At 37.5% G+C, this 26186-nt stretch overlaps 2 protein-coding genes across 3 annotated transcripts in view; one reads left to right on the top strand and one right to left on the bottom strand.

Moving 5' to 3' along the window:
- Window positions 1–16601, bottom strand: part of LOC135475746 (ER membrane protein complex subunit 1-like) — a 30231-nt gene extending 13630 nt beyond the window's left edge. Inside the window, exons 1-12 of the mRNA XM_064755681.1 lie at window positions 16510–16601; window positions 12518–12645; window positions 11295–11360; window positions 8283–8382; window positions 7980–8017; window positions 6131–6218; window positions 5379–5537; window positions 4374–4482; window positions 3950–4102; window positions 3243–3314; window positions 2579–2677; window positions 2080–2176 (exon numbers count right to left, since the gene is read on the bottom strand). Of these exons, the coding sequence (XP_064611751.1) occupies window positions 2080–2176; window positions 2579–2677; window positions 3243–3314; window positions 3950–4102; window positions 4374–4482; window positions 5379–5537; window positions 6131–6218; window positions 7980–8017; window positions 8283–8382; window positions 11295–11360; window positions 12518–12645; window positions 16510–16598 (1198 nt within the window). The 5' untranslated portion in view covers window positions 16599–16601. The remainder of the gene's footprint in view (window positions 1–2079; window positions 2177–2578; window positions 2678–3242; window positions 3315–3949; window positions 4103–4373; window positions 4483–5378; window positions 5538–6130; window positions 6219–7979; window positions 8018–8282; window positions 8383–11294; window positions 11361–12517; window positions 12646–16509) is intronic.
- A 93-nt stretch (window positions 16602–16694) lies between these two features.
- Window positions 16695–26186, top strand: part of LOC135474715 (activated CDC42 kinase 1-like) — a 32699-nt gene continuing 23207 nt past the window's right edge. The window contains exon 1 of one of the 2 annotated variants that reach the window (XM_064754279.1): window positions 16695–16847. Coding sequence is in view for 1 of the 2 variants with exons in the window: in XM_064754278.1 (XP_064610348.1) it covers window positions 25396–25670 (275 nt within the window). In the remaining variant the exon portion in view is untranslated. Of the gene's footprint in view, window positions 16848–25086; window positions 25671–26186 lie in introns of those variants that run through there. The other variant, XM_064754278.1, reaches the window with a different exon arrangement.

Here is a 26186-nt window from a genome sequence, read left to right as displayed (position 1 = left end):
TGAAGACACAAGACATGACACCTCACCCAGAAACATAATGCTGAGCCCCAAGTGAGGCAGCAATAAGTACTCTAAGTCTGGTCTGATCATCTTCCTACCTGCAAGGTTGATACTGCCCTACAGGCTTCATAATCACCCTTGCTTTGTTGTACACAGTTTTCCCAAACCTACTCTTTCGACAGCCAATGTCATAGCGGCCCGTATACTTCTGCTAGGGTATTTTCAGTCTACAGAGTAACCCTCATACATCAGCACAGATCTGTAACCCCAGAGTGAGGACACTGAGAGCTTTACCTCTTGATTGTGCCAGGTCTACAGAGTAATCATCATACATCAGCACAGATCTGTAACCCCAGAGCGATGACACTGAGAGCTTTACCTGTTGACTGTCCCAGGTCTACAGAGTAACCCTCATACATCAGCACAGATCTGTAACCCCAGAGTGAGGACACTGAGAGCTTTACCTCTTGATTGTGCCAGGTGTACAGAGTAATCCTCATATATCAGCACAGATCTGTAAACCCAGAGTGAGGACACTGAGACCTTTACCTCTTGATTGTACCAGGTCTACAGAGTAATCCTCATATATCAGCACAGATCTGTAACCCCAGAGTGAGGACACTGAGAGGTTTACCTGTTGACTGTACCAGGTCTACAGAGTAATCCTCATACATCAGCACAGATCTGTAACCCCAGAGCGATGACACTGAGAGCTTTACCTGTTGATTGTACCAGGTTTACAGAGTAATCCTCATACATCAGCACAGATCTGTAAGCCCAGAGTGAGGACACTGAGAGCTTTACCTGTTGACTGTACCAGGTCTACAGAGTAATCCTCATACATCAGCACAGATCTGTAACCCCAGAGCAATGACATTGAGAGGTTTACCTGTTGATTGTACCAGGTGTACAGAGTAATCCTCATACATCAGCACAGATCTGTAACCCCAGAGCGATGACACTGAGAGCTTTACCTGTTGACTGTACCAGGTCTACAGAGTAACCCTCACACATCAGCACAGATCTGTAACCCCAGAGCGATGACACTGAGAGCTTTACCTCTTGATTGTACCAGGTCTACAGAGTAACCCTCATACATCAGCACAGATCTGTAACCCCAGAGCGATGACACTGAGAGCTTTACCTGTTGATTGTACCAGGTCTACAGAGTAATCCTCACACATCAGCACAGATCTGTAACCCCAGAGTGAGGACAATGAGAGCTTTACCTGTTGATTGTACCAGGTCTACAGAGTAACCCTCACACATCAGCACAGATCTGAAACCCCAGAGTGAGGACACTGAGAGCTTTACCTGTTGACTGTACCAGGTCTACAGAGTAATCCTCATACATCAGCACAGATCTGTAACCCCAGAGTAAGGACACTGACAGCTTTACCTGTTGATTGTACCAGGTCTACAGAGTAATCCTCATACATCAGCACAGATCTGTAACCCCAGAGCGATGACACCGAGTGCTTTACCTCTTGATTGTACCAGGTTTACAGAGTAATCCTCATACATCAGCACAGATCTGTAACCCCAGAGCCATGACAATGAAAGCTTTACCTGTTGATTGTACCAGGTGTACAGAGTAATCCTCATACATCAGCACAGATCTGTAACCCCAGAGCGATGACAATGAGAGCTTTACCTCTTGATTGTACCAGGTCTACAGAGTAATCCTCATACATCAGCACAGATCTGTAACCCCACAGTGAGGACATTGAGAGCTTTACCTGTTGATTGTACCAGGTTTACAGAGTAATCCTCATACATCAGCACAGATCTGTAACCCCAGGGTGAGGACACTGAGAGCTTTACCTCTTGATTGTACCAGGTGTACAGAGTAATCCTCATACATCAGCACAGATCTGTAACCCCAGAGTGAGGATACTGGGAGCTTTACCTGTTGATTGTACCAGGTGTACAGAGTAATCCTCATACATCAGCACAGATCTGTAACCCCAGAGCGATGACACTGAGAGCTTTACCTGTTGATTGTACCAGGTGTACAGAGTAATCCTCATACATCAGCACAGATCTGCAACCCCAGAGCGATGACAGTGAGAACTTTACCTGTTGATTGTACCAGGTGTACAGAGTAATCCTCATACATCAGCACAGATCTGTAACCCCAGCGACCATCTTTCTTTTTGAAGAAAATAGCTTCTATCTACAAATACATATAAACAAACATATCATTCACTCCCAAGAAGCTTCTTTGAAATACACCACTTTATTGAAGCAAAGCTACCATTTCGTTTTTAAAAGATACACCCCATACTTATATGTGTCTCATCAATGCAGTATAATATTACTTATTATTAATATTTTATCAACATCAATGCAGTATAATATTACTTATTATTAATATTTTAACAACATCATGCAGTATAATATTACTTATTATTAATATTTTAACAACATCAATGCAGTATAATATTACTTATTATTAATTTTTTATCCCTCAGCCATGATCATACTACTGAAAATGTCTGCTGATTCGGATAGGCAGAAAGTAAGGCACTACAACTGCACCAATATACCACATGTCATCTTACACCTTTCACCTTACCTGCAACGGATTGCCATGGAAACTGGCTACATGAAGATCATGAGAAAACTCCACAAGCTCTCCCCCAGTCTCAACATCAAATGCCATTAACTTCACTTTCTAAACAAGGGAAAAAGAAAAAAAAAAGTCCACAGGTCAAAATTCACTTTTAAAAAACTTTGAAAAGATGTTGTCTGGGTTATAGTGCTGTGGGGCAATCTCATTTGCGAGAAAATTTATGAAAAAGTTGATATACAAAGTTCATTGAAACCACCCGCAGGACTCTAAATTTCAGGCTGTGAAAAAGTTCCGACAATATTCTGGCCATATTAACAGGTTCAGTGGATAACTTGCAGGACATCCCAGGATGATATCATATTGTTTTACTTTCAGAAAAACAGGATCAGCTCAACATATATATTTTCAGGGTTTTTAAATCAAAACAAGGTTTTTTATATTAAAATTCGGCAATATATTTGAATTAAAGCTGGCAGGATGGGGTGAGCGACACGTTAAAACTGAACCAGGGTTTAACACTGGCTTTTGTGGTCAAGCAACTGTTTACATGGATATGATGGAGTTCTACGATATTAAGATGAAGATTAAAACTGAAGCAGAGGCTATCAGGATCAAACAACTGATAAAATGTTACTGAAATAGAGAAGGTATTGTGACTTCCACTGACCTCTATGGAGACTCTCTGAGTGGCCAGAAGCACAGTTTTGTCATCATAGGTGACCAGCAGACATGTGGAAAACTGAAAACAGAACAATCATAAAGGTATAAAAGTTAACATATGATGTTATCTCACTACAAGTTATATGCAGCAAACTGCTTTAAACATTTCACCTGATGTGAAATGGTAGCAAGCTTTATACAGATTTAAGGCAACTGAGAATTTCATTCTAGCTTGTAAATAAATTTTCACTAAATGGAAATAATTCAACATGAATTTTTTTTAGAAATCTTTCGTGCCACAGGCATATCTAATTCATTTCTAGAAATCTGAAGGGCTGATTGAACACTGCTGGCCGGTCTTGACTCACACATGATACATTCATTTTTATTGAATAAACCGACTAAAAGCCAGTTCATATGCCATTATCTTTCTACTTATTAAATAACACTGGCATACACAGATACCACAGCAAAGAAGACATTGTGGATATCAAATGACAGTTGCCCTTCTTTAATATTTAGTTCCTAAGGTCAAATTTTAAAACTTTTTGGTTACGAAAGTTGAAATTTGGGGAAACACATGTGTTGAAACAACATACAAACATAAAAGTTTAAATTAGAGTACAAAGAATATATGCTCTAAAATCATATTTCTAATTATGACTTCTGTCAGAAATGGCTGGAATGCCCAGCTGGTTGATCGATCTATCCTACCTTTGGTAGGTCTTTGACAACCTTGACACTATCATCCTTGATTCTCAGCACAATGACATGGTCTGTGAGATGTAGTTTTAGTTCAGGACTGCTGTGGTCAGCTGAAATGACCTCTGGGTAGACTGCCTCACCCTGGGGCGACACACCCAAGCTCTGTAGCAGATATCATCACAGAATTAGTGCATCACCTTTTTTTAACGTGTTCAAGTGGCACTAGAACATCAAAAACAATAATTATTTAATGGATAAATTTTCTTTTCATGCAGCAGTGCAGGAGCAGACAGAGAATCAACAGCTGGCTAGGAGCAAGGTGAAGTCACTCATCATTTCCCAATATCAAGAAACAAATTAATTTTGTTGGGCAGCACAACAATAGCATGGGTGGGTGTCACCAGCTTTTATTATCAGACAAGTTTTCACTTACCTCCAGGGAAGTGGAGAGGAAGGCTTGACCATTGTCCAGCTGAAGGTATTGTAAGGACTGTGACCCAGATCGATAACAAGTCAAATACTTCTGACCAATCACAACACACCTGAACAAAACCAATGAGAAAATTATCCTCACAATTTTTTTCATTCATATTTTACACCATAATTAAGATGATTTCATAATGGATGGTTACAGCACGTCTCTTTGTGACAGCATTACTTTTCATTCCATTCCATGTGAAAAAAATTGTGATGTCATGACATTAGACATGTCACAGAAAGACTGAACATTTGAAACCAATGTGTAGGACATCCAGATGACCTCCATCAACAGTATTGCTTAAGATTGGTCAAATTCATGTTTTTGGTGCACAGTCATGCATTCGCCATTTCTGTAATGCATAGTTTACTTCCCTTTTCAAGGATTTACTCTCCTTGACAATAAGTATCAGCTCAAATATCAGCTGCTGCTGTCATTAGGAAGTACTGGTGTGATGGGATTTAACCAACCACGCATGGATTCATTGTGGCCAATCTGTCTGTGAAATTTCTTGTTACATCAGTAACTACTACTGAATCATTGCAATTTTCTTTGGTGCTTTAGAAACTGAGAAAGTAAACGGCAATATTTTCCATAGTCCCATAAGTTTTAATACCGACATAAAAGACATATACCTGCCATCAAGGGAGGTAAATCCTTGAAAAGGGAAGTAACCTATGTATTATGAAAAAAAGAGTAGCCTTCAAATGCTATTGTTATGGAATAATAGACAAACCTAGTCAAATGTTAACTCTCTTTTCATCGCTGGGGCGAGTTGGGTATGTGACATTTGAGAATTTTGGAAGAGAAAATGGATTTTTTTTTTTTTTTCAATTATTTTATGGGGCTGCTATAATAGTTGTTACATAATTATCTGCACTTACAATCTTTTCCACTGCAATTTGTAAACTGGGTCACTTAAACTGACTCTAACTTATAATCACTAGCTGTATACCACACCTGGTTGTCAAGGTGATCCAGGATGCTGGGACAGATCTGTGTGAACTTTGAACCCCGTCAGAGTTGTACTTGACGACAGTGACATGTGACCCCTCAGCCACTCCTACCACCGTCAGCTGTCCTTTGACTTCCAGTACATGCTGATACACAGAGATGTCACTGTTCAATAAAGATTCTAATTATTACCACATCAGCCCTGCATACGTCAACACATTTCAAGCAAGTGCAGAATATGTTTTCTGTAGAAAACATAGAATATCCATGCAGTTGTGTGATTTCCCTGATCAACCATACACAGTTTACCTGAACTGAGAGCTGTTTGACTGAATAATCTGTCAGAAATAAGAAACATCACCCATGTTACTGTGTAATGATCTACACTAGATGAGCTCACTCATAAGTGCTAACCCCAGGAATGTGGGGTGATAACAGAAACTCCTAACTTGGCATTTTTGATACTTTTTGCTTTATGTTCAGCCTGTTCATACTGGTTACAGATTGGTCAACACAGTACTGGGCATGATATATGGTAAGTTCAGACAGAGGCTTCAGGAGGGCTGTATGCTGAAAACAGCATATACATGTATGTAACATGTACATACAGTGTACAGGAATTTCAAATAATTTCAAAACATCTCACACATTTTACAGAAAATCAAACTCCAAAGTTCATAATCTTAAATTCTGATATGTCCTTTTCTATGTGAAGACTTGTACATAAATGGGGCTGTATAGTTTGTCCGAATACTCACGTGTGAGGGAGGCCTGTCTGCCATTCCTGCCTGCCATTGCTGGCTGAGTAACAGGCCAAACTGGTCCCACTCACCACAGCAACTTTACCTGATATAGCAATACACAATACAGCAATATATGAAGAGAGTATATATGAAGAGTATTCAAACCCACAATGACACATGCTGGCTACAGTAAATCACCAATCTTTCCAACCTCCAAAGTACTTAATTCAGCGGAATTTATGCAAACAATTATTATAAAAATGATGCTAAAATATTTTTTTTTGAAGGGGAGGGGGGGGGGGGGTTAACTTAAGATCACAGTTTCATAAAACTACATGTATGTGAATTACTTCTCTACACTCCACAGTTCTCTCAGAATGATTCAACATATTAGTAGTGGAGGCCTTTGCTTTTCCATTAAGCTCCATACTGGAAGTGTTACATACAATTTATATGCCACAAAATACAATCTAATATATGATACATATATATATATATACAAGCTAATACATGACACGTTCTCTTGATAGTGACATTATTTAGTAAAAACAGAATTGAAAATATTTTCTGTATATGTGAAACAGAGTACATATAAGTCTTCCATACAACGAACTATTTCATACCATAAAAGACGAAAAACTTAAGGTCAATTACTTGGTGTTATATGCTGTATTCAAGAATTCCTCACAAGTATTACGGCATTCAAGTTACTTGTTCACGACTGAAAAGTTAAAGGGAACTGGCAACTTCTCCGACACCTATACAGATGAACATCATTATCTAAGACATATTTTGAGTTTGTCAGTGTGGAATTTAACTCTCATAACCAGAGGTCCATATTCATCAGGATGTCACGGAAACGATCGTGTTGTTTCCCTGTCGGTTCCCAGGTTAAAAATTCACGGGACTCAAAGTGTAATTCCAAAAAAAAAAAAAAAGGCTTGGTCACTCACTCAGCACTGCTTCGTGAACCATGAACAGAGTTAATTGTTCAAAGACTTGAGTTGTGAGCCTTCAAACTGTGGCTAAGGTGTCACTAGACCACTCATACTTTGTTGCCATGAGTGGTCTCACAAAAAAGGACCGTTGTCCAATCTCTCTGTGTCCAGCGAACCAGCAATGCTACCTGTCACGATTATCATGAAGTAGCTCACCCAATGAATTACATGCAGGACAGAGAGCCAATCAAGGTTCTTGACCAAGAAGTTGTGATTCATATGAAATTCGGATTCTGAGATTCATTTGATTGCACTGTTGTGAAAGTAGTATTTAACACATACCACATTGATATGTTTTTGGTAGGGAGATAACTCAAACTGACAAAGTTTAGAATACCCAGTTCTCTCCCTTCCTTTTTCCACAGTTTGCAGTCAGATACGTCGATCATTCAGTGACAGTTCATACATTTTAACAAAAAGGTTGAGGGATTATGGTAATGTTTACATTACAACATAAATGAAAATTAGATCGGCAAGAAACACCAAAAACCAAAAGTTTTTTGATGAAATGCCATTAATACTTAAAATATTATAGGTAAATCAGTTCCCATACCATAAATTGGTTTTGGAACTGAAAAAATATTTCCCACCGTGTCCCAGGTCAAAAGTACACGGAACCGAAAGAGTGTTTCCCAGCAATTCTGAAATCCTCATGAAAGGGTCGTGTATAAGGCCCAGTCATAAATTTCTGATGATGACTTTCTGCAGTGAAGTTAATCCATTTACTTATGGGGCAACATTGGTAAGCAAAAATGACATTTGCTACCTCAAAACCCAGAAGAGGACGATATGATTACTTGTATGTTCATAAGATACCAGTAGCGAATGCATCCATTTAATACAGTGTACAGAACTGTGTTCATTACCTTTGTCTGGACCACTCAGCACAGCTGCTCCTCTGGAACTAAACAAAAAACCAAATAATACGGTCACAGATTTATTTATTTATTTGACCTTTGTCATCACATGCATTCATGAATACTTTACTCACGTAATTGTCATACTGTTAACAGGCATCAAAAACAAGAGGTCAGGTTACAATACAAGATTTACCACAGGCTACATATGGGACTCCAGGAAGAAATGAAGGAATGTTTATCTAAAAATTCATAGCACATAATTCAAGATTATAAAATGAATTTAATGGATATACAAAATGTGAGTCTTACCTGGTCTCCTCGTCAGAGGTTGTAACATCCCACAACAGCAGACCTGTGCTTGGATTCCAGCTTCGCAGGGAATGACCATTGCCAGATAACGTAATCAACACTGAAACAGGGTCAGCAACATAGTCATGCAAGGGTCAAAACAATAAGTGCATACATCAACACATGCATAAAAATTAACCCAAATCTAGAGTATCTAAACTCCTTCTCAGACTGGATGGACAGGAAATGAAAAATGCTTCATTAACATGTGCCTATATGGTATTCTACATGTCCTACTAGTCCTACATGTGTATATATGGTATTCTGTATGTCCTACTTGTCCTACATGTGTATATATGGTATCCTGTATGTACGACTGGTCTTACATGTGCATATATGGTACTCTGTATGTCCAACTAGTCCTACATGTGCATATATGGTATTCTGCATGTCCTACTAGTCCTACATGTGCATATATGGTATTCTGCATGTCCCACTAGTCTGACATGTGCATATATGGTATTCTGTATGTCCTACTAGTCCTACATGTGCATATATGGTATTCTGCATGTCCTACTAGTCCTACATGTGCATATATGGTATTCTGTATATCCTACTAGTCTGACATGTGCATATATGGTATTCTGTATGTCCTACTTGTCCTACATGTGCATATATGGTATTCTGCATGTCCTACTAGTCCTACATGTGCATATATGGTATTCTGAATGTCCTACTAGTCTGACATGTGTATATATGGTATTCTGTATGTCCTACTAGTCTGACATGTGCATATATGGTATTCTGTATGTCCTACTTGTCCTACATGTGCATATATGGTATTCTGCATATCCTACTAGTCCTACATGTGTATATATGGTATTCTACATGTCCTACTAGTCTTACATGTGAATATATGGTATTCTGTATGTCCTACTAGTCCTACATGTGCATGTATGGTATTCTACATGTCCTACTAGTCCTACATGTGAATATATGGTATTCTGTATGTCCGACTGGTCCCACGTGTGCATATATGGTATTCTACATGTCCTACTAGTCTTACATGTGCATATATGGTATTCTACATGTCCTACTAGTCCTACATGTGCATATATGGTATTCTGTATGTCCTACTAGTCCTACATGTGAATATATGGTATTCTGTATGTCCGACTGGTCCCACGTGTGCATATATGGTATTCTGTATGTCCTACATGTGCATATATGGTATTCTGCATGTCCTACTAGTCCTAAATGTGCATATATGGTATTCTGCATGTCCGACTGGTCCCACGTGTGCATATATGGTATTCTACATGTCCTACTAGTCCTACATGTGCATATATGGTATTCTGTATGTCCTACTAGTCCTACATGTGCATATATGGTATTCTGTATGTCCGACTGGTCCCACGTGTGCATATATGGTATTCTGCATGTCCTACTAGTCCTACATGTGCATATATGGTATTCTACATGTCCTACTAGTCCTAAATGTGCATATATGGTATTCTGCATGTCCTACTAGTCCTACATGTGAATATATGGTATTCTGTATGTCCTACTAGTCCTAAATGTGCATATATGGTATTCTGCATGTCCTACTAGTCCTACATGTGTATATATGGTATTCTGCATGTCCTACTAGTCTTACATGTACATATATGGTATTCTACATGTCCTACTGGTCCTAAATGTGCATATATGGTATTCTACATGTCCTACTAGTCCTACATGTGTATATATGGTATTCTGCATGTCCTACTAGTCTTACATGTGCATATATGGTATTCTACATGTCCTACTGGTCCTACATGTGTATATATGGTATTCTGCATGTCCTACTAGTCTTACATGTACATATATGGTATTCTACATGTCCTACTGGTCCTAAATGTGCATATATGGTATTCTACATGTCCAACTAGTCCTACATGTGTATATATGGTATTCTGCATGTCCTACTAGTCTTACATGTGCATATATGGTATTCTACATGTCCTACTAGTCCTACATGTGTATATATGGTATTCTGCATGTCCTACTAGTCCTACATGTGTATATATGATATTCTGCATGTCCTACTAGTCTTACATGTACATATATGGTATTCTACATGTCCTACTAGTCCTACATGTGTATATATGGTATTCTGCATGTCCTACTAGTCTTACATGTGCATATATGGTATTCTACATGTCCTACTGGTCCTACGTGTGTATATATGGTATTCTGCATGTCCTACTAGTCTTACATGTACATATATGGTATTCTACATGTCCTACTAGTCCTACATGTGCATATATGGTATTCTACATGTCCTACTAGTCCTACATGTGCATATATGGTATTCTACATGTCCTACTAGTCCTACATGTGCATATATGGTATTCTACATGTCCTACTAGTCCTAAATGTGCATATATGGTATTCTGCATGTCCTACTAATCCTACATGTGAATATATGGTATTCTGCATGTCCTACTAGTCCTAAATGTGTATATATGGTATTCTGCATGTCCTGCATGTGCATATTTACATTGCAAAAACATTTTTCCACTTTCACAGCTGCCAGCCTCTGTACTCGGGTGTGCTAATGACACTACTGTGTTATGTTTCTTAATGTTATAGTCAGTTTCTATGAGTGATACACTTACAGGTAATTACAGATGTTCTATATATAAAACAATATTTTCTGTTATTTCCACTATTGCATTATATACCTGACATTTTGCCACAAAGTAATGCCAAACTTGCAAACGGTTTGTAACCATATTTACTAGAACTAAAGCAAATACTGTCTCAATTAATTTTAAATATGCCGTATTCAACATCACATCATGATAACTGTTTTGATACAAAATACATATTGACGTAGACATATATTTTGCAACAACTGTATTTGTATGTTTGCCCAAAAAATATAGGGGAGATAATTGTCAATGATTCTACAGTACCTTCCAAACAAATCTCAAAACTCAAACACCAACCACATGGAGGTATATATGCTTTACTTTACATTGTACATACCATTTCCATGATGTAGAAAGGCATCAATCCTACCCCTGACATCGCTCTCTAACAGCTGTCTCCAGGCTGAAATAAAATTTATTCACTGATAAATTTATACAAATTTCTGATGTGAAAGAATTATGAAGAATGTGTTTGAGATAGCCGTGTATAAACTAGTTTTACAGATAACTTATAATATGGTACACAGTGAATATCTTTAATTTATAAATCAATTCATTTGATTGGTGTTTTACTATATACTCCAGAATATTTCATTTATAGGACATCAACTAATATTATGGTGACAGAAACCATAATACAGGACTTCATTACCATAGTAAAGGACAACATTTATCGCTGCGCAAGACTACACCACCACAGTATAGGACTACATTACCACTGCACAACATTACATTACCACACTATATGTGTATGCACAGGATTTTATGTCTTATTAAACAATTTTTCGGTCATATGACAAGGAGTCATTAGTTGTGTGTACATGTACATATACTGTGTCTTCCTATAGCAAGGTGAGTCCATGCTGCCAAAGTGCTGCCTCCCATGAAGTACCATGCCTAACAAACCACCCAGTTATACACATTATACTGACACTGGACCAAGCAGTCCTGTTTCCTTGCTCTAACCTCTTTGTGCTGATTGCCAAATGATGCAGTGACAAGTGCCATTTTTAAAGTCTTTTGTCTGGCCAGGTCAGGACATGATCCCAGATCTCCTGACTTTGGGGCAGATGCTCTAGTTATTAGGCCACCGAAAGCGTTCTCTACGATACAATATAAATATAATGGAATAGCTCTGTAGGGCTGTGATTATGTGTACCATCACAGCTGGGCACCAAATCATTTTTCTGTTTTCTGGATACAATTTATCCAGCTTCCCCACTAGTTTCATGCTTGTGTGGATTTATTAGTGATGACACATGGGAACACCTACCTGGAATTGATAGCTGAGACGACCATGAATACGGACAAACAAATAACTTGGTGCCCAAAAGTAATATATTAATCCAGCAAGGGAAGTACAGAGGAGTTCAAGGTAAGCTTATGGAACAAGACAGGGCTGTGACTGTATAGGTGATCACAGCTCTACAGAGTTAATAATGGAAGGGTCTTTGACTTTCAGGTCTTATTTCTACCCATCAGTGTAGACGACTACATTACCATTGTAAATAACATTACCATTGTAAAGGACTACATTACCACTGGATAGGACTACTTTACCGATGTCTCCTGTCTGAGCATTCAATGAAGCGATGACATTTTGATCTGTTCCAACAAGAAATCTCTTCCCTGAGTGCTTAGACTGTTCCCATGCAGAGAAGATAACCTTGCCAACATAGCGCTGTCTCCTGCAACATGAATAGTCAAACACATCAGCATTTTGTAAGAAAAACACAAACCTGGTCGTTTATATCGTACTTCCGCAACCTTATCAAAAGGAGCCAAGACAAGTTTGGCTTGCTGCATGACATCATAACTCTACAACACTGCCTCGTCCTATACAAATGTAAAAGCCCGTGAGTAGGGGGATTAGCTTTTCATACCACTGATCACTTTGCAGCAGACAATGCTTGTAGGGTTATAAGATTTGTAGCGTAGGCCCCAATAAATATAAATGACGTCATGCGTTATGACGAACTTTAAAACTGCGCAGCTATCCAATTAAATACACAATTTTATGAAATTCTCCCAAATGTCCCAAATGAAGCGCCATAAATTAATCGGTAGTCGATTATGATAACAGTCGCTGCATCATGTTGAGTGCCTCAGGATTCCAAATAGTGAAATCGAGGTCAAACTTTCTATGCCAACACCTGTCTAAAAGCAGTAAACTCGCTATTCCCTCCTTTAAGAGTATATTTTTTTTACCATGCAAAGCGGCTTACAACTATCTCTGGCAAGCGTAATTAAATCGGTCAGGTATATCAAATGTACTGGTGGTATTTTACGCAGTACCCAAGAATATTTCATCCATACAACAGTGCCCAGCATTATGGTGGGAAGATTTCATAAAATGACCATCATAAACTCAGCATGAAGTCGCTGAACATTAGGTTCGCATGTGTGAAACTGGCTGCCCATTAACAGCTTCATATTGCAACAATTTTAAACACTGTATTAATGAAAGGCTATTGCCATTCCTCGTCAAATTTCCTGGGAATTCAGTCACGAGTGCCAAATTGTCTTACGGATAACTGACAGCTTACAGAATTCAACACTGACCAATCAGATGAACTTATTTTCATTGACCCACCCCTTGGATAAAAGATTGATTGAGAAATCTCCCACCAAATCTAGACTACATGAAGGGAGTTCAAAATTTTACATGTCCCCACATACCTAGTGATGATTACGGCTTTCAATAACGACTTTGAGTTCGGCCTTGATACTAAACCTTTTCCGTAAAATCATCATAAAGTCTTGCACTGGTTGGTGTATTATAATGATGTTCACAACATTTACTCTATTTAGTACAGGCAAAGCAACAGGATGTCGTATCGGGTCTTGCTGTGATTGATGTGTTCTACAAACTATGTTGGATGTGAGCAAAGTTGCAATTTGCATATCAATACCAATCGGCCGTTTAAATCTGAATACACTCGGTCTGTTGTGGATGAATTTTCTTACGTGAACAAATGTAAAACTGAGCCAAATTTCGGAAAGTGGGGGGCTTTTGCTTAACAAAATTTTGTTCAGCCTACAGAAGCATAAAAAAAATCACAAATTTAATATTCAAATACAGTGTATCAATATTTTAGAAAGCGACAAACATTGTTAAATGTACTTCGATTATCAGGTTAGAAACTTCCTTTCTACTTGCATCTTGTAACCAGTTTCTGAAGAAAAGAAGTCCAAGCATAAAGACTGTGCTTTTCAGAAGTGAATGCATGCATCAGAACTACTCATATAGAAATTAAGGCATTAAAGATGAGAGTTTTACTCTCGCCTTTGATTAACAAGCCTGTCTTAATGCACGTACTCTGCTAAAGGTCAACCATCACCACACCACTTTGTTGTTGAGGACTACAAGGATTGACTGCATGACACCCTTGAGTTTAGGCCTGCAGTGCTGACAAGTTCCATTCAAATTAGTTTGAGTTAATACACTAATTTGGGTACTATCAAATCACCATAACATGTAATGTGACAACAATCACATTTAACTCTGGCTATAGACGGTACAACATGGTCTAACATCTTTTACTATTACATTTCTAATGTTGAATAATTTTTATTTATATTCATTTAAAAACGGAAATGAATTACACCACAAGCAAGACTTGAGTTTTATTTTAGTCTATTGTCTAAACCTCTCAACTTCCGAGTCACTGTTTTGATTAAGTGAATCATACTCTACATGTATTTATACAACTGGCTGACTGAAAAGTCAAATGCCACAGGTACATGTAATTGTGTATACATGCTGTGTGAAACAAGGAATAAATGTCTTTGAACTTGAGACATATGCTGGTCTCGATTTTGGAACGATCGACACAAAAATGTCTTACTAGCAAGCGCTTGGCAGCCATCTTATACTCCCTTATACAGATGCAACCACGAGAATATACGATTACTGTTGTATCGAGAAATGAACACTGCAACCACCTCTTGTCTGTAATATTTTTGGGCTTGAAATTCCTGGCAAATGTTATAAAGAGTGATCAGTATTTGTCATCTACTTCCGAACAGTCACCAACACACGACTATGCTGGCTGACTGACAGGTGTTGTTGTACCGAGTCTCTCAGCACATGGGTTTCACACATTAGACCTCCTGCAGCGCACGATGTGTGCCTTACAGGAACAAGATTACCCCCAATCTCCCCATCTGCCTGTCATCGATTCAACCCTGACTTCTTCATAAGTTTTACTGCGCACTGCTTGCAAAAATGTTGCGGAAATACGGTAATTGTGCACGTCGTTATATATCATAAATTTTTTTAACAATTTTGTTCAAACTTTTTACATGCACTTAATAATCAAGGTATTGAATCATTGAAAACACTCTCACCAACCATTGTTAATAAAGAGAGCTCACTCACTCTGTCTCAACACCTACTACATGTACATGGGTGTATTATGGGTTCAAAACATGTTTGTCAATGATCTTTCAAAAGGATTAACATGATTAAAACAATATGTTCTCACGCTGTCTATAACGTGAAATTCACAGACATAAATGTGAACAAGGATGAAATTGTTCAGGTTAGAAAAACAACAGCTGTCAATGTTGCTTATTTTTCACTCTCCATTATTAACCTAAACATTGGCAGAAGGGGGACTTATGTCACTGTGTGTTAGGACTAAACATACAACAGGACAAAATGAACTCTTGAAAGAAGGTCTTTCGACAGAGCAAAAATAAGTGATTCAAAAGTCTCTCACTTTCTTTTCCTTCTGAAACTAGTTGGAAACATGTAATATTGATTTGAATGCCATAGTTATGAGAGTTACAATGCAAAACAAGATCAAATGTGTCACAGGATATTTCACTCCTCCTATGAGCACAAGAGTTCTGTTTTAGTCTGGTGCCTGCCTATAACAAAGAAGAGTATCTGAGATAAAAAGAACATGAAAATTTTGAAAAAAATAGCGACAATGTCAAAATGCTAGTTTTGACATCATGTGCTTGAATACATTGAAGACAATGTACAACTGTCAGTGAAGTTTGTGGATGCAGACATTGCTATATTTTCCAAAAATTACACAAACAAGGATCAACTGCTTCTTCAGTGACCAAGACCATTAAAAAGAATTTCGTAAGATAATTCCTGAGACTATGCAACTAGAATCTGAGTTACATATCTGAAACCGCATTTACTTCCAAAGCCAGCCAGGTAGATTAGACAATGTGGGGTAAAATCGTTATGAGCACAAATACAGATTTATCACAAAAGTCGCCGGGTCCACTTGTGGAGATGTGATTTGAGCCGATCTTCTTCAAGATTCTTTTCACGGCACGCCCGTTGGAAAACTCCACCTGCATTAGAAGTACAAATTAATCCAGCTTCATTAAACGTCGATGTGGCAATCAACTATCGGGTCGTCAAATATCTCCACAATCGACGTCTAACTTATGAAACAGAACCTATCCTTCCTTACGTGTTGCATATGCATTGTTGTTGTAGATTTGTACGTGTATGACAGTTTGTCTGGGTTACGCTCTGTACAGATTTTTCGCAGCACTTCATGCTTTGACTGACGAATTCTTACCAATCGAATTTCCCAACCTGGTCTTCATAAAGCGAGTAGCATTGTGCAAAAAGAGAAAACCATAACGCTATCTTCCTCAGCCTCAACATTTTGCACAGATCACGCCGGATCAGTGCCACCTACCTTTCTAACCTCCACGGCTGAAGAGCGTTTTCCGGTATCCGTCTAAAATTTGATGAGGGAAAGAAAATTTAAGTTGGTCGTTTACCAGATCACCCATGGGTTAGTTTACCGTACGAGATGTGATAATTGAGAATAGAGACTGTGTTTGCTTAAGTTCTATAGAAAAGTCCTAAATGTGGATCTACCATCATAGCGAGTGGCCCATTATTTGAAAGGTGAGTTCGGCTTTTCAGTTCACATCAAACGTCAGCTAGCCTACTGACCCCGACATTGACAGTTATAACCCTCGCGGCAAACAATTTCGGCTGAATAAGTTCATTTAAATGCCCCCTCCCCTTCTCACTGGTTATTGCGATTATATCAGCCTGGCCAATATTACTACATTGTTTGCTTTGAACAGCACTGTGTTTTCAACACATGTAATATATTTAGGTTAATTGTTTTCTAGATATAGGGGTATGTTTAATTATACTTGGCTTGGTTTCAGTTACATGACTGATTTCTGGTTAAGTTGATCTCATTTACACTAACAGATTTAGTGTCAATTAAGAAAGATGTGTTGTTTGATATGTATTTTTCTTGTGAGGTTGTTACAGATAGACATATAATAAAACTAGTATTTTATCATCATGTAAGATCCAGTCTTAACTCCAGTTTTAGAAATGCCCAACAACTTCAGTGAACGATGAATATACTTCTCATGATGCTGACATCTTGCGTATGTTTTCTGTTATGTGTGTGACATTATATAATGAATACCAGTGCACATGTGACACAGTATTGATACATGTTTTTTTTTTTTACTTATCAGCACACTTGAAAATAGGGATAGTTGAATATGTGATTCCAATTATAAGTCATATTGCTGCAAGTGAACTCTACAACACTAAATAATTAACACTATTGGTAATTATAGCTCCCATATACCACATCATTGATTAGTTGTGGAATGTAACTCTGAAATCGACCAACACAAATTGTTGGGAGAGTTAAGGGGAGAAACTGCTTCTAATCTGTCAGATTGACGGTAAGCCACATTTACCGCATCTTCATGCGCTCATTAAAAGTTCCCTAGCTTAAATCCATGTTAACCGAGTGGTCCCCATAACCAACTAACCTCTTGTGAGTTTTGCAGAACCAAAAAAGATCCATGACAACTGCACAAATTCATAAAATAAATACATTTTCAGATATTTTGCCCATTGTGGCTGTAGACCGTTTATCACCATTTTATCACTTGCGAGGACGAACAAAACTGAAGACATTAGTACCATCTGATGTCGGAGAGTGAACCAGCCAAATGGGCGACAAGACTTGCTGAGTGTTACTGTAATGATTGCCATAGATATTATCTCCTTTGAACGACTATATTTTTGTTCTGCGCTCAAATCGATCATGTGACTTGTATGTATGACGATGAGAATGAGATGGGGGCCACAGTGAGTGTAGTGTCATTTACAGTAAAAGTATACATGTTGTGCAAAAGAAATACATGAACATGTCTGCCTTAGCATTTTTGCATGTGGATTTGGATAATAAAGGTAGTGATTGGCAGACAAATGATGTAGGCTCGATTACAATGTACAGGGATGCCAGCCATAGCAATAATATATGTTTTTATGACCTGTATGCATGTTTTCTTGTTAATTAATATGCATCTGAGCATGTGAATCTATATGAAAGTTTGAATTTAACAATTTGGTATTACTTTAAGTATGTTGTCAATTTAGCATTTATTTTCTTAATGTTGATGCTTATTGTATATGAAAATAGAAATGTGAGTGTTGTCAGACATACAAGACAGCAAAGTAACTACATGTAGTTAATTCAAATGAATCCCCCCCCCCCCACCCCCCCAACCCAATATCACCACTCTATCCCTCCGCATCTACCCACCTCTCCTCACTAAGTTTTTTCAAGCTGTACTTGGATCATTATAGAACTGGGTAACAAATGACGGCTTTAGATGCATTGGCATGTAACTGTTTTAAAGCGTAATATATATTGAAGGTTCCATGGTAATGAAATAGTATTGTAATGCAGAGTGGGAAATTTCATGTTAACTGTAATAATGACGGGGATCTGATTCATACAGGTGTGGAGTAGTACAGAAGGATGTCAGATTACTTACGCATGTATACATGTATGTCCTGTAGCTCATGCTATTAATTATTTTGACCAAACTTTTATTGAATACTTATCTATTTTCCTGTTTGAATTACAACATGTGTACAGTTATGTGGGATTATTATTTTTTTTCAACATGAGGATACAACTTAAATGTACATGTGCTTTACATATACCTTTATAGCTTTTGGCATTGGTGGGAAAAACCAGAAGTGCACCTAATAACCTCTGACCATGCTGACATAAGATCCTTGTCTGAGTATGGAAGGCACTCCTTGAAGGGATTCCAGAAGCAGGTGAACACCACCACCAAGCTTGCAATTAGGCTAAGATGTTAATGCTGTAGAAAATGGGAAAACAGAGATCGTACTCTTTTCGTTCTTGTCATTTCTGTCTGACTGCATTATTACATGTACTTCCTGACCACGTTAACTATTTTATTATGAGGTTGTGCTCAGATAATAAATTTTAGAAAATATTTGACAGTTACTCATCAAATCATGTGAAATAGTATCTAGATGCACAGACACATGCGTTCTGTACTAACAAGAGGTTTCAAAATTGATTTCAACTTTCATTTATTAAGGATTCAGATGAAAGTTTCAAAAGAAAGGCAAATGAATGTTAAAATGTTCTAATTTTTCTATTCTAATAGCATTCTATTCTAATTGTAATTTCACTATAGTGCATTGTATATAAGAAGCTACCTGATTATCTATCGAAAGACACCTGGTTGTCTGATACAAATGAAAAATGACGTAATCTGTGATAGCCAATGAATGTTCAGTACCTTTATAACAAGTACAAATCTTCATTGGTCATAGTGGATTTACATGGAGGCAGGTTGTCGACTACATGTACATTTCAAATGAAATAAAAACTACATGTACTTCAGCAATACCTGGCATCACTGATGGCCCTTAAATAGTCTCCATACTTAGAAGCTGATTTCTGTCTGTGAATGTGTTAATATTTGGCTTGTATTTGCCCTCCCACTTCATTCATTCTCAGTAACTTTACAATGTTCAGCAAGATGTTAAAGCCTTATGATGTTACGACCATTTCCATTGGTCATTATTGATTGTGTTAATTAGCCATCTATATCAGATTTTGTAGCTCTTACAGCAGAGGTAGCTGACAGCAGGTTACGAGCTTCAGCATGAGCAGAGTACTATGAACACTTCAGATACATATGTGTTGACATGCTTGGTGCCATTATCAGTTTGTTTACATGTACAGTACTATAGTATGTAGGGAGCAGAAATTTGCATATGTTTGGCAATAACCTGCTTGTACGCTCCTGACACCCGTCCATTTGGTGTTTACACAGTGTGACCCACTACAGACCTTATTAGCAGTCCTTGTTGTGCGAAAGAGCTATTTAATTTGTGCACATATGGGACACGTCACCTACATGTATATGCACACATATAAATTATACATTGTAACTATGTTATTCTTATAAAGATTGTTGCCATTGTAGATCTAACAATGAGCTTTATGATGTAACAAAATCCAAACTTAATTCCATAGCTGACCAACAGATACTTGACAGCTAGTAGTGATCACAGCCCTATCATCTGGGACAGATCATCATCACATGTTTATTTACTTGATTAGGGGTTACTCAATGTACTACAGATGATTTCACCATGCAGGGTAGTCAGACATTAATTGTGAGTTGAAGAAAAGTAGCAGAGCCCAGAGAAACTTACCAGTTCCAATCAGCCTGAAGACTACAAGCCACTGCCAGCAAGCTGGACTGAAGCACATGACCTCATTTGTCAACGAGAGCAACCCTTTTGCTGAAAGAGCCTGTGAGGGTCCTTTGGCATTGCAGCCTGCTGGTATAAGTATGCTTTATATGATCTCAGAGTTTTTAATGAATACACAAACACGTGTGTTGTATTGGAACCATGAAGGAGGTGGGTTTGCTTCCCCACTGCATTTCATTTCCAATTCAAGCACATACGTGCACACAACTCTTACTCATGATTTCCAGCCATGCACACTTTTCAGTCTCCATGGATTTGTCACCAGGTCAAGGGAAATTACCAGCTTTCTTATCAGCATGGCGGCATGGACAGATTATAAAAGGCTAAATTTCCTAGACAAAGTATCATGAGTCACGTCACATATTACTGGACTACCCTATTTCTTCTACTTTTTGGGACACCTGCTCTGCTCTTTTCATGTAGCTATAGCAGAAATGTTTAGTTTCTTTTTTCTTGCATGGTTACATGCTGTACTTGGACTGTACAACAGTGGTAAGGTTTGTAATGCGATTATGACTGGTGCAAAGTTCAAACGGGAATGCCAGGGTAAGAATAGTTTGTTACCATGCATATAATAGTTTAAAGATATGGAAAATACCAGTAGCATTGGTTGATATAAAGAATGTAGTATGAAGGTTATGTAAAACATATTGTATTTCACATAAACTTTAATATGTTTGAAGTCATAGTTGTCTTGATTTTTGTGAAGTTAATTTCTTCTCAGAAAAACTTCAATCAAAAAGGATCAATTTATTTGTGTCTTATACATAGAATATGGCATATATCATTTTGATATGTTTGTGAAAGTGCATTTTTACATGCCAAACTTTACATGAAATACAGTAGTATACATCACGCAAATGAAGGAACCATAGGTATACATATATAGGTACCTGTAGGGCATTTCCTGGTGGTATGTATAAAAAATAATGAAAACTATTGTGAAACTAAAAGTCATTCATTCTTTGTGGGATGCCTTTGGTATTATGTAAGCTAACAACAAAGGGTACATACATGCCCTATAAAAAGTTTTATAAAAAAAAAAGCAGTATTTTGTTTCCGAATAGTTTTAAGCTTTTGTGTTTGTACATGATATTTTGTGGGGGAGGGAGAAGCTGCTATTATGGCTCAGCGGTAGGGTGTAAACACATTTAAAGTGGGTCATAAAAGAACAAGAAGCTATACCCTAATTCTTCTTATTTTTGGAAACAGATATTAGCAGCACTGAAAGCAGAATATTACGTTTCTTTCCCAGCTTTTTTGAAAAGTAAAGATGTGGGCACGTTGTTCATTAGATGGTTTAACCATGCAAGAAAAACGAAACTAAATATTCCTGCCACAGCTACATGTGTATAAGCTAAAAAGCATGAAAGGAGCAGACCAGGTGTTGCAAAACATTAGAAGAAATAGGTTAGTTTGATAAGATGTGACATGACTCATGATACTTTGTCTGGGAAATTTAGCCTTTTGTAATCTTCCCATTTCTCCTGCTGATCATAAAGCTGTTAATTTCCCCCGACCTGGTGACAAATCTGTGGAGACTGACAGGTGTGCATGGCTGGATTTATGAAGAAGAGTTGTGCCATTAGCTTGACCACAGTTAGTTGACGTATGACATGTACGTGAGGATTTGAACACTTTATGACATGCTCATATGGTTTGGGAGTTGTTACACTGGGCTGATGGTCAGCTTATAAAACAACAATGGCAAGGCTGTCATTGTGTATAAATCATGTCTGGTACAGTAGTTGGGCAAGTTTAGGTGAAATATAGATGTGTACCATAAATCACTAATCTAATACAAATAATTGTGAAAGATAAAACTGAAATTTTTGGACTGTGCATAGTTGGTTTACCCATATAAAGTCTTCAGGAAAAGACATGAATTTTATCGTCAATATTTTTTCTGTTACTCACAGTGTACTATGTGTCAGTTTGTACATGAAACTCATGTATACATATAAATATGCATACAGTACTACTAAAGTACTATGTACATTATATAATATATAATAATTCAGATACATTTTTGGATTGGTCGCTAGTTTGTTTGTGTAGTCTTGGTTCCAGTTCATTACCAGAGCACATGACTGAGTCTCTGTAGCTGGCAATAGCTGGAGAGCCTTGGTACCAGTACATTACCAGAACATATACCCAAGTTTCTGTAACTGGAAATAACTGGAAAGTCTTGGTACCGGTACATTACCAGAACATATACCCAAGTTTCTGTAACTGGAAATAACTGGAAAGTCTTGGTACTAGTACATTACCAGAACATATACCCAAGTTTCTGTAACTGGAAATAACTGGAAAGTCTTGGTACCAGTACATTACCAGAACACGTGACCAAATCTCGTGTACATGATCAGAGCATTAGAAAAGTTTGATTAAAACATAAACAAAATAATTAAATCCTCAAATTTAATGTCCTGTATGTGGATAAAGATGTAGATTCATATATTAAAATTAAGCTCTGAAAAAGGAAAAAAAATATCTTATGACAAGGAGTTATACCTGACTTTTTTGAACAGTGGTGGGCTTTCAGTCCTTAATAATTCAGTGTCTTGTGCGGTTTGCTAGTTAAATTTGCATGAAAATATGCTTTGTGACACACATTTGGTGTAAGCAGGCTTTGGCTGCTTCGGGAACAGTATGTAGCTCATAAGGAAGCCACAGGTTACATATTTATATGTATACAGCTGTGTAACGTCCTGCATGCACATGTACATTATATTGAATCTAAAGTTACATGTATGGCAAAGTAAGGCAAGCCTGATACCGACCCTGACGTAAGACTCTTACCGCGTCGCACATTAAGCCTTACCATATGCAGTATATCCAGTATGCAGACATGAACATGTAAAGATGTGTATTATTAGATTGTCATCAGTACAGGCCTTTTGTACCCATATGAATACAGTATTTCATGTATATTTTTAGGGTTAGACTTCTAAATAGGGCATGTAGTTTATAGTATTGTTGAGGATTCATGAATATTTTTGCATATTCATGAGTGTTTTAGGCTACAACATATGTTCATTACATTGAATTAATATTCTATAGCCTGAAATGAAATTTGTTTAATTTGATACTGTACAGAAAATTATGGAATTAAATAATCTATAGATGTAAATTCTTCAGCAAGTAGTAATTGAGGTGTGATGTAGAAGAGGGATGATTCCAAGGCTTTTTATGGGTGTCTTACATGCATAGTTTGATTATTATTTGGGAAGTCTTTCAATCAGCTGGTCTGAAGTTGATTAGGTTTTCATTCATTCATAGACTGTACACTTTATACCTAAAGAAAATTTCATCGATGACTAAGTTGTTCATTTTTCCAGATTCTAGGAGTTTTATTGACTTTAGAAAGGTGCTTTGAGAGGTGTTTGGGAGGTAAGGTGATGTCCTAATGAGAAAATGTATATTTTAGCACCAGAAGTCCTGTCTTCTGACATTTATGTGCCTCCAAAAATGCTCTTTTGTTGTCGAATATTTGGGGTATGTTTTATCCACTAGTAATGTCAAGTCCTAGGCACAAAGTGTGTTTTCCAGAAGTAAACAATTCATCATTTTTATGCATAGTTGTCCAATCCAATATTTATGATTTCAAAGCCTGACCTTAATTCAGCAAAGAATTTTTTTTAAATATGCATGTAATAAATGTAATGACTGTGGTGCATGTAATAAATGTAATGACTGTGGTGGCTCAGATTGAGATAGAGTTGTCTTGGCATAACATTGAAAATGTTACATTTCAAGGTCAACACACTTTTTTACTCTCTGGGCTGCAAAGATAAGCATTACATGTTCAGATTTAAGATTTTTTGCTTTTGAACTCAAAATTGTCCATATGAACTGATCTTAACACCCTTTCCAGTATTGATCTAACTCCAGACTCTTGTAGATATTTGCAAGCTTGCACATCCTTGCATGTGTGCAGTCATGATCCACTTATCGAAAAGCCAACATAAACATGCATTTATGTGTAGTGTGATGTACATGTGTATCTGTACTTATGTATACATGTATTGGTGTGGCTTCATTTACTTTTGTATGCATATATGTCAGTAATGTATAAATTATGTAGTAACAGTGGATAACAACGTTTCAAGTTCAGCGGAAGTTGACTTCCCCTGTTGGCCAGGAAGTTTAGTGTTTGTCATTTTTATCTGCTCCTGTGTGTCAGACGTTTAGGGCACTATGGTGGTATTAAGCTCTGCTGAAAACGGATGTGGACTCTATAAAAGGGACATCATCAGGATTATCACACATGTATGTGTATGTGGAAAAGTGTATATGGCCAGTCCAATTTCACACTGGACTTTAAAACCTCTGTACGTTCAGAATGAGTGAATAATTAACAGTGAAATGGTAAAACGAGCTGTTCAGTTTAAGGACAGAGGATGTATATTCCACTATGTCAGCTGATGCAGAAGATGCTGTGAGAAGAGATTTTGACAACTTTCATGACTTTAATGGATTTTATTCTCTGTTGCAAGTGGACAAGAAAACTGTGAACGTGCATATACCTAGTCCTACAGTGTCACCAGGACGTCATGGATTGCTAATTACCCTCAGCAGAGCTAGTGCTGCTAGTGATGTGCGTAAATCTGGACATTTTATCGATTTTATTTCATCTTATTCTCAGACTGTTTTCTTGTCACCGAGACAAGGTGTGCATAATTTCTAGGCCCACACAGAATGATGCCATTTGAACATACATGTATTTGAAAATTTGCGCACGATTTGACTTTACAATGATGCCTTACATGGCGTGTGAACAACAGGAAGTGATGCATAATTATCAACATTTGTGACAGTCATACGCTGTGAACTTTTGAAGAATTTTAATGTATTAACCATGGAAAACAAAAGTATTTCCACTTCTCCGGCTTTGTTTATTGAAAAAAGTGCCACAAAAAATGCTTATAGCAAGTATGGAGAACAGATAAAAGCCAAGAAGAAAACCAAGCATAAATTTCCTAAATTCCAAAACTCAAGAAAAATTGGAAAGTTGATGGTCTTTAACAGAACGAGAAGGAATGATGGCCTGACCTACCCAAAGGAAAACAGAAGAGTAAGCTTTGTAGAAAAGAGAGCTGAAGAGGTGTTACCAGACATCTCTAACTTATACTGGTATGGTTTGTTCCTTATGTCATGGAAATATCATCATAACTTCAAAGTTATGTTAAAAATTTTTTCAAAGTCTGGCAAGGCTGCGTGTAGAAATGACCAGCGTACGTAAGTGTATTGTTGAATTATTTTATTCATAAATGGTTCTTACACTGTACAAATTAAAGAATGAATGCCTGTAATCTTAAACATTTACTCCAGTGTGAAGACCTGTATGTCTGAAAAAATCCACTCAGACTGTCTCAGTCCTTATTATGTAATTAAATGGATTTCCAAAATTGTAAAAAAAAAATTGGATTGTATTAAATTTGTTAATGTTAATTTAGGAAGAACACTTGGCGTCTCCCATCGCTGATGTATAGCCACAAATGACGTCTTACTTTCAAACGTGCATGGCCTCATTCCTGTGTTACTCGAAGTCACACTTAGCTGAAGTTTGCTGGAGGTTAATGACCTTCCATTCTATGACATACCTACCTAGCTTGCTGTGCAGGTGAAAATTTGTGTGTCACCTGTGTG

This window comes from Liolophura sinensis, chromosome 9, assembly GCF_032854445.1.
Source record: "Liolophura sinensis isolate JHLJ2023 chromosome 9, CUHK_Ljap_v2, whole genome shotgun sequence".
Taxonomy (NCBI): Eukaryota; Metazoa; Mollusca; class Polyplacophora; order Chitonida; family Chitonidae; genus Liolophura; species Liolophura sinensis.
Note: the sequence above shows the minus strand (reverse complement) of the source record. Positions and strands in the feature narration are given on the sequence as shown.